This window comes from Lampetra planeri, chromosome 2 (genome assembly GCF_965212315.1).
Source record: "Lampetra planeri chromosome 2, kcLamPlan1.2.h2, whole genome shotgun sequence".
Classification (NCBI taxonomy): domain Eukaryota; kingdom Metazoa; phylum Chordata; class Hyperoartia; order Petromyzontiformes; family Petromyzontidae; genus Lampetra; species Lampetra planeri.
Window position 1 is genome coordinate 12,085,447 of NC_136108.1, and position 10,232 is coordinate 12,095,678.

At 47.8% G+C, this 10,232-nt stretch overlaps 1 protein-coding gene across 6 annotated transcripts in view; it reads right to left on the bottom strand.

The window, feature by feature from the left end:
• FMNL2 (formin like 2) overlaps positions 1-7,975 on the bottom strand; it is an 83,279-nt gene extending 75,304 nt beyond the window's left edge. For all 6 annotated transcript variants that reach the window (XM_078607225.1, XM_078607218.1, XM_078607200.1 and 3 more), the window contains exon 1: positions 7,308-7,975. In XM_078607225.1, coding sequence (XP_078463351.1) covers positions 7,308-7,478 — 171 coding nt within the window. In that variant the 5' untranslated portion in view covers positions 7,479-7,975. The remainder of the gene's footprint in view (positions 1-7,307) is intronic.
• Between the last annotated feature and the right edge of the window lie 2,257 nt (positions 7,976-10,232).

Consider the following 10,232-nt stretch of genomic DNA (forward strand, 5'->3'; position numbering starts at 1 on the left):
TGTCATTCGTTTCCAATTAAGCTTGCTTCGCTATCCTTCCTCGTAGATTGCTTGTTGGCTATCGACTCAGGTACCTAATTTTCTGAAACCCTCAACATCATCTGGTGGGAAAGCATTCGAAATAACTCAAAACTAAGTTTGGGATATGGGCACATGTCAATAGCAATCCAACCCATAGCCTGAGATAGGATCACAAAGCAACAAACGTACTGAAATAGAGTAGTTACAGTAGTTGTAATTACTGGCAAAACGTCGTACTCAGTTTGAAAATGTTGTGGCTTGGCTCTCCAACACACCGGTGTGCTGTACTAGTAACGATTAGCTAGTTCTCTTTATGTGAAAACCCTTACTAGTTGGCTATGTCGGGTGGTGGCGGGTTTTAACGACACATTTATATATTTACGCGATCTAACCCAAAAACCTCTATTATGTTATGAAATAGAGGAGCATATCTCTTGCTTTGGAATAGACTGCAAATTCTTAACAATTCAGCGTTAAACTAACGCAACATATCTCAACATGCATGATGTGCTGTAAACTGGGAAGTACACAATACAAAATTAAATGTTATAAACTACAATTAATAACGTTTTACGAGGTGAGAAACCTCTCAAAATGTAATTTATCTCAAGTGTTCTTTGAGAATATAATGCTGGCTGCTAGAGGACATGGCTTTCTTCCGTCATCATCTCTTTGAATGCCAAGTGGAGCATCAGTCTGTTTCGACACATCCTAGCGAAACAAGCAACGGATCACGTTTGATTTTCCTTCCAGCTGTTGACCCTGATCCAATGGCAAAATAGCCTAATTTTCCTGCCACATATCTGAGGTTACCAAATGATGTGACCCAAGGGCCATTTTGTCAATATTTGTATTACTTAAGTTTGACAAATATTGTTCAATGCATCACAATGTCTGTATCCCGAATGTTACATTCTACATAAGAAAATAATACTAATTTACAGTCAATTAACTGGATGAAAGCCTTTCAACACGACATGCGGTCATGGGGATTTTTTATTTACCTTAATTCACCACACTGGTTAGTACGGGTTGGTGAAGTTAGCAGCCAAGACCAGTTCAGATATCACGTTCCACTGATGTTAGCTGTGGCCAGGAATCAGATTTGGGTTGTCGGGTTCATAGTATCGAGCTGAACACTGCATCACCACTCCACCAATTCTGATATACTGCACCAGAAATAAAAAAAATGTATGTACTTGCTGTAAAAATGTTTTTTTACTTTCATTAAAAAAATCCATATAATGGTTTACATGCCTGCAAATGGAAAACTAATTTTTATTACAGTTCTGTACTATATGTAATTTAATAACCGACTTAATACTCTTTGGTTCTTTCGGTAAAGTCACGTAGATAGAAGAAATAATAGATCACGACGTTTCGATCAGGCGGAGGGGGTGAAAAAAGATGACGATTGCTTTGCGTTGCGATCGAAACGTCGTGATCTATTCTTTTTTCTACCTAGGTGACTTTACTGAAAGAACCAAAGAGCATGGATTCCTGCAATCACGAAAGCTTCAAATCAACACCGACTTAGGTTTTAGCCGTCCATTGGTACGCATGTACGACATGTAACACAAACCGTTTGGTTCACTGGCACACTCTAGATAGCATGTCCAGCTGACAACATGACCTGATTTGTGAACTTAACACTTGTTAAACACGTTACAGTACTTTTTTTTCGCACACAGCATCGCTGCAAAGTTTCTCTGACATGTATTCGCAAATGTTCGTTAACCAGGAATAAATTATTATAATAAAAACGTTTGTACAGAACTTGATGAAGTGGCTGATCAACTGTTCATGAGCTACAGGAAAACCATTGTTTGGACCTAAAGTGGTTCAGACTTCACTTGTTCCCATACAGGTTTGAAATATCACACAATTTAGAAAGAAAATTTCACAGGACTGAGAGTTTTCTTGTGTTATAGGTATATTACAAATGCAAGTTGTTGTCCGTTGTTTTAATTAAAACAAAAGAAACCACACTGCTTATGAAGTAAAGTAAGAGTTGTCTACTCTTGAAGCGGCATTTAAAATAACCAGAATTAAGTTCAGGCTATAGTGTTCCATGGGGAGCTGTAGGATTCTCAGGAATGTGAGAGGTGCAGACTCAGAATGGCAGGCCAACCAACAGTTTCCCAGACACTGCGGTGAATGAACACATATTTATAGCCCTATGGGATCTCGTGAATGTTATGCTGCTAGCAAGCACTTATTTTTTTACCATCACACAAAGATGCAGAGTGGCTACAACTCTATAAGCATTTTCTCAGTTTTTGGCAAATGCAGTCAGTGTTCTTTGAATGAGGCTCTTGTTGAGTGCTGATATAAATGTTACTTGCAGTTGGATAGTATTAGACTCAGCCAAGATCATTATGAAGATGCTCTGGCCAAGAGGGTGCAAACAATTGGCTAGCTTGAAACTAAAAACGTCCATTGCAGCACCAAGCAAAATTAAGCTAATTTCAGACCAGTAGTTTTAATTAACAAAATTAAGAGGAGCACATTCCATGTTTCAATTACGCCTTTGTCAATAAAAGGCACAAACAATGGGAGCTCATAGGCTAACAGACACAAACGAACCCCTGGCATATTGAGCCTGAATCATAAAGCCTTACTGAATGTGATGACCACCAAGGACAGAGTTATGTTCAATGTACCATGCCTCAAGTGTCAGCTGGAACCAGTCAAACTTTAATTCCATATTGCAAAAAATGCGAGGACTCTTTCAGCAAGGTCATTTTCGAGTTACTGAAGATTACATGTCTTCTTCTTGGTTCTTTCGGTAAAGTCACGTAGAAGGGAAGTAATAAAATAATAATTCTCACGACGTTTCGGCCACAACGCAAGCAGCCGTCCTCAGGTGAAGACCAGGTCTGTCGGGGAGACACCGTTCTCAGACAGATCACTCTACATTCAGACACTGTCTCCCCGACAGACCTGGTCTTCACCTGAGGACGGCTGCTTGCGTTGTGGCCGAAACGTCGTGAGAATTATTTTATTATGTTTTATTTTTATTATTGTATTACTTCTCTTCTACGTGACTTTACCGAAAGAACCAAGAAGATGAATCCCTGCAGTCACGAAAGCTTTAAATTGAAAATTACATGTCTTATTTACACACAGAAAATGAACATGTACTGAAATAATTACATTCCCCATTTTAATGAAACTACATCCACGATGCAATACATACTGTGTGGAATATGTTGTATAAAAGAGCCTTTGATAAAATCACTCAATGCGCCCGATCTTGTCAGATTTCAGAAGACAATTATTGGATGGGTGACCACCATGTACAAACAGGTTGCTATAGGCTGTTGGGATACACGGTAGGCAGCAGAGGGCATTGGAAACAAGTCCAGTGTTGTACTGTACTTCTATGGTCGCACATCTATGCTCCCAGCTTTCATCAAGCTATACTGACCAGCATGGTAAAGTAGGTCAAATAGCCCCCACGACCTACATGGAGTGAGTTTGGCCATCATCCACCACTTGTTTAGTTAATAGTGTTATACATGTATAACATTACCATTGATGTGTGCTGCGATAAACGGTAAGCTTACTAACACACATTTGTACATATTCAGGATTGTATTTAAACAAAATAATTAAGGCTTTAAGGAGTACAGCTGTCTCTTGCTAAGAATAACGTGTATTTTCATATCTATCCCCTGTTCAAATCCAGGCTATGCCAACCTTCAGACCTCTCTGCTATTTACAACTGCGATGAGTGAGTGCTTATGCATAGCAAGTTGCCACCTCACCGCATTTAGGTCAGCCGAGGGAATTTCTGACACAATGACACTGTGCAGAGAAGGAAAACTGTACACGCCCTTCTCTTGTGGCAAAAAAAGAGCAAAAATCACAAAGGCACCCCCAAATTTAGACAACACTGCATGTCCGAGTAAAGCCTTTTTTTAATAACAAAGCAAGCGACAATCACCTGTCTGGCTGATATCTTCAAATTGTAAACGTTGGTATAAAGCGGTCTATATGAATGCTATTTGTTTGAAGGACTACAATATATACTGTATATACACGTGTGGTTACTGGCGATTGTGTCAGCACGTTGAAGCGTAAAGCCGAAAAGGGTGATATGCACCATGATGTGGTGATGGTGCATTGTGTATGTTCAAACACATTCCTGCGGAGGGAGCTGGTAGGAACGTTGGGTTGCTCGGTCAATGGCCAGGGTCAACGGCGGCGTGGTGTATTCCGCTAATATGCCCGACTGTGAGGGCGGGCACAAGCCGGCGTGAGTAGGTTAAACGTTGAGTTTTATAAGGGCACCACGGGGTGACCAGCACCTCCCCACCCAGCCCCACCCCTCCCACCCCCCACCCAGCCCCACCCTCCCCACCCAGCCCCTCCCCACCCTCCCCTCTCAGCCCCACCCTCCAAACCCAGCCCCTCCCCACCCAACCCCTCCCTCCCCACCCACCCCTCCCCACCCAACCCCTCCCTCCCCACCCAGCTCCTCCCTGCACGACGGACGGACACAATAATCCCCTGTGGGCTGGTGTAACCAGGAGGTTCCTACCAGTATAAACTTGCATGTATGTATGTTGTATGTTGAACTTCTTTCGCACCGTAAGTGGCCAACCGTGCTAATCGGAGGTGCAGGGGAAGGACAACAAACTAAGCACAAAAAGCACGTGCATATTGCCAGTATTAGCATATACTGTACATGTCTTTACATGTCCGAGTTGGCAAATATGACTTTTCACAATGTGTGAGCTTTGACATGTGCTTACTCCACCGTACCGTACATGTGTTGACGTGTGCACATATTTTGGTCTTATTTGCATTTTCTCACGATATGACAGCATGTTTGTGTATCATGTGTGTGCACAAGTACATGTGTACAAGAATCCACTCCCACCACTAAACCCACACCTACCACCGAACCCACAATCCACAACCAAACCCAAAAAACCACCACTGAACCCACGCCCACCACTGAACCCACCACTGAATCCACTCCCACCACTGAACCCACTCCCACCACTAAACCCACCATTGAACCCACACGCACCATTGAACCCACACCCACTAGGGAACCCGCACTCACCACTGAACCCACCACTGAATCCACTCCCACCACTGCACACACACCCACCCCTAAACCCACCACTGAACCCACCACTGAACCCACACCCACCACTGAACCCACCACTGAACCCACACCCACCACTGAACCCACCACTGAACCCACACCCACCACTGCACACACACCCACCTCTAAACCCACCACTGAACTCACACCCACCACTGAACCCACACCCACCACTGAACCCACCACTGAACCCACCCCCACCACTGAACCCACACCCACCACTGCACACACCACTGAACCCACACCCACCACTGCACACACCACTGAACCCACACCCACCACTGCACACACACCCACCACTGAACCCACCACTGAACCCACACCCACCACTGACAAAGCAGCTGAGCCCTTCATTGTTTTCCCTGTCACTCCCTTATCTCGTATGTGTTTGCACTTAATGCTTCAAGGCCCGGCGCTGTGAAGCCCCTCCGTATCTACCACCGTCGACACATTCAAGACGACGACACATCACAACAGCGTCCTCCATCGCGGACAGTCAGCCACACAACCGACAGCATAACAATAGAGCCGACAATGAAAACAATTGGGGTGGGAAAAAAGGGCCACCACGTGTGACAAGATGATTTGGTGATGCCGCTACAGTATCAAGCGCAACAAAAACCCAACGCATTGCCTTATAAGAAAAACAAATAGAAAATTGGTAGATTTTCGGGCAACGGCCCTCTTGCAGAGACACCCAAGAAAATTGGCACTGCGATATTATTTTGGCGCACTCAAGCACGCCCAAAGACACCACATTCAATGTTATACAACGCTACAGTAGCAAACACTGGAGGTTGTTTCACCGCTGAACATCCAAGAGAGCGATGCTGCTCGGCCATGCGTTGACGCACCGATTCATTCATTCATCATCATCAGACGCAATCGAGTCTTTTTTAAATGTTGCAAAATCTCAGCACGCAAGGCTTGACGGTCTGGCCGAAATAAAACTGCAACAAATGTCCACAACGATTTCAACAACACCACCACCAACACCACCACCAACAACACCATCAACAATCGCGGACACAAATCATTGGTAGCAAAACGCAGCAGCGAGCAATCAACACCAGAGGCCATCCCCGGCACCACCGATTTAATCACGGTCGGCAACGTACGGTGCGAAAGAAGATCAACACACACACACACAGACCAAGGGTGGCACAGTCGGGTTTTTTTACAATCGGGGTTAATTGTCTTTTTATATTAAACCCGATCATCTGAGATTGTGAGAAATCCGGTTTAATTGGTTCTAATTGCAGAACCGCACTTCTCAACGATGGGCTTCATCCATTCCAAGCGAAGGAACTCACTGGCGCCCACGATTGTGGAGAAGAAGCTCGTGTTCATCAAGACCAACCTGATCACCCACCCACCGCATTCTACGATAGCAGCACCGACGAAGAAGCAGCCTAAGCCTTGGATCAGAGGTTCGTATTCATTAAACCAGGTTTTAATTCCCACGAAATCGGGTTTAATTGTATTAAAGAAAAACCCGATGACTGCCGCTGGAAACATCGGTTTTTTTCCACCCATGTCACAGACACAGAGACACAGACCCACGACACAGACACACGACACACAGAGACAGACAGACGACACACACACAGACACACACAGACACACACAGAGACACGGCACACAGAGACACACACAGACAGACACACGACACACAGACCCATGACACAGATACACAGACACATGACACAGAGACACACACACACAGACAGACACACACACACAGAGACACGGCACACAGAGACACACACAGACACACGACACACAGACCCATGACACAGACACACAGACCCATGACACAGACACACAGAGACACGACACAAGAGACACACATACCCATGACACAGACACACAGACACAGACCCATGACACAGACACACAGACAGACAGACACACGACAGAGACACACAGAGACACACACAGACACACGACACACAGACCCATGACACAGACACACAGACACAGACCCATGACACACAGACCCATGACACAGACACACAGAGACACAGACATACAGACACACGCCACAGAGACACAAACCCATGACACAGACACACACACACCCACGACACACAGACACACACAACACAGACCCACACACACAGAGAGACAAAGGCATCATCATCATCATCAGACGCCGTCTCACCAGCACGATGGTGAACCTCTCCTCGAGCTCCCCGGGGTCCGGCATGGGCAGCTTTAGCGGCATCCCGTGCGCCCGAGACTCGGCGGCCGCGGCGGCCGCCGGCGGCTCAGGCTCCATGCTGCCCGCGTTTCCCATCTTGGCCGAGCTTTTGCTTTTCCCCGATTTTCTCATAGATGCATGCGAAAGTTGGTGGTGTTGGTGGTGGTGTTGTTGTTGCTGTAACTTCGCGTGTCCCGTGGCTGCCGCTTTGCGTGATTTGTGGAGTCGCACGCCGCTGACAAGTCTTTCGCTCCCAAGAAAGGTTCTTCTTCGTTCGTTTATCTTTGTCCGCCTGGGTTGTTGTTGTTGATGCTGTTGCCGCCTGTGTGTGTGTTTGTGCTATTCCTGTTGTGATTTAAGAAACGGAACGACGCGTCCGCCCGCCCACGGATGAGCGCGGCTTATTCTGTGCGCTTGACGCACCGGGAATGAAGATCTCTCACGAACTACCCGAGGATCGAGAGCGGGATTTTGTTGTTGTTAAAACGTCATTTTGTTGTTGTTGCTAAGACGTCATTTTGTTGTTGTAAATCCCGTTACAACCTCGCCAACGCGAGCTTGGCCCGTCCGCCCGCTTTGTTCCCCTGTCGCGTTTCCTCCTCCTCCACAGCGGCGTAACGGGGACCCGCGGAGAGGCGGCGGGGTGGGGGGGAGTGGTGGGGGGAGGGGGGGTGGGGAGTTGTGGGGGGGAGGGTGGGGAGTGGTGGGGGGTGGTGGTGGGGGGGGGAGGGTGGGGAGTGGTGGGGGGGTGGGGGGTGTTGGTGGTGGGGGGGGGAGTGGTGGAGGGGAGGGTGGGGAGTGGTGGGGGGTGGGGAGTGGTGAGGGGTGGGGGTGGTGGGGGGGGGTGGGGAGTGGTGGGGGGTGGGGGTGTTGGTGGTGGTGGTGGGGGGGGGAGTGGTGGGGGTGGGGAGTGGTGGGGGGTGGGGGTGGTGGTGGGGGGGGAGTGGTGGGGGGGGGGGTGGGGTATGGTGGGGGTGGTGGGGGGGGAGGGTGGGGAGTGGTGGGGGGTGGGGGTGTTGGTGGTGGGGGGGTGGTGGGGGTGGTTGGTGGTGGGGGGGGGGTTGGTGGGGTGGTTGGTGGTGGGGGGGGTGGTTGGTGGTGGGGGGGTTGGTGGGGTGGTGGGGGTTGGTGGGGGGGTTGGTGGTGGGGGGGTGGTGGGGGGGTGGGGTTGGTGGTGGGGGGGTGGTGGGGGGGTGGGGTTGGTGGTGGTGGTGGGGGTTGGTGGTGGTGGGGGGTGGTGGTGAGGGGGTGGTGGTGGGGGGGTGGTAGGGGGGTGGTGGTGGTGGGGGGTGGTGGTGGGGGGGGTTGTGGTAGGGTGGTGGGGGGGTTGTGGTAGGGTGGTGGTGGGGGTGTTGGTGATGGGGGTGGTGGTAGTGGGGGGTGTTGGTGGTGGTAGTGGGGGGTGTTGGTGGTGGGGTTGGTGGTGGGGGGGTTTATTCCGCTCCAGGGTCCATCCGGGCTGAGTACGGACGGAGGAACGGACGCGGGTGGCTGCCGCCTCTCCCTCCCCTGCACCCCCCTCCTCCTCCACCACCACCCCCCTCCTCCACCACCACCACCCTCCACCTCCACCACCCCCCTCCTCCTCCACCACCATCCCCCTCCTCCACCACCACCACACCCCCCTCCTGCTCCTCCTCCACCACCACCACCCCCCTCCTCCACCACCACCACCCTCCACCACCACCACCGTCGCCTCCCCCTTCGCCGGCTTCCTCGGCGGATGCGGACGGGACGTGGCTACTGGGAGACTGAAATCCGTGTGACGTCACCCCCCCCTTCTACCCCCCCGTTTCAAGGACTCTTGAATTTTCGCGTCTCTTCATTGTCTGCAGGCTTATGTGGGGGCTTGTGAAGAAGGGGCCCTTGCCCGAAACGTCGCCGATGATATAGGGGTTTTTTTTACAAACATGTAAGGCGGCGTTAGGATTTGCACGAGAGAATATCGTCACCGGTGTTCATGCCCGACGGCTTGATGATCGTAATGAAACGTGTAACGTCGATGTGTCATCTTCAAAAGCCTTTTCGTCATCACCTTCGTGAAAAAAAATGCGTTCTCGATGTTATCTACAAAATAAATCGAAACGTTCATCAGAAATCAGCTAGTGGGTTAGAAAATTGCAATCGGTGACCAAGTAATTGATAAATCATTAAACAATATATATTGCATGATCATCAAGACTTATTTAAAATTATAAAATCTAAATTGGCACTATAACTGTTAGTATCAATTACTGGAATCGTTATCAAAGCAACGCAATCATAATTGTCAATATCAATCCTCAATGATCTACGGTATTAACAATATCATTTAAAACATCAAACTCACCGTCTCTAAAATGGTAACAATGAAAAATTTACTGTATACATATTTTCCAATTTAAAAACGATTAATAACAAAACATATCCCAAAATCAACATAAAATACTGCATCAATGCAATTATGTCATGAACCAATTACTAAAACTGCAACATCACAGTCATCTCCCTAAAATGTAACAATCAAAAAATACATCTCCATACCCCAACAAAAATTAAAAACCGAATTACCATTACAATGACCACTATCATATCTAAATGCGTTGCATGGTTTTTTGAAAATCCAAAAAGGTCTGGGAATTGTACAGTACAGTGTTTGAATACGGCGTATGTAACATTGGTTAGATGTCAATTTTGTTTTTCATAACGTTGGAAGATTGCTCTGTCATTCATCAGCATTGACTGTGAAACGGATCACTTGCTCACTCATTTTGCAATGCCAATTAACTGACATGTTTGAAGAAATCCATCTCAGGGTGTGTTTAGAAATCGACAATGCTTAACATAAAAAATACACACTTTTGTCTGGTGACAGAGGAGACTTAGGACCCAAGGAATATACGGGTA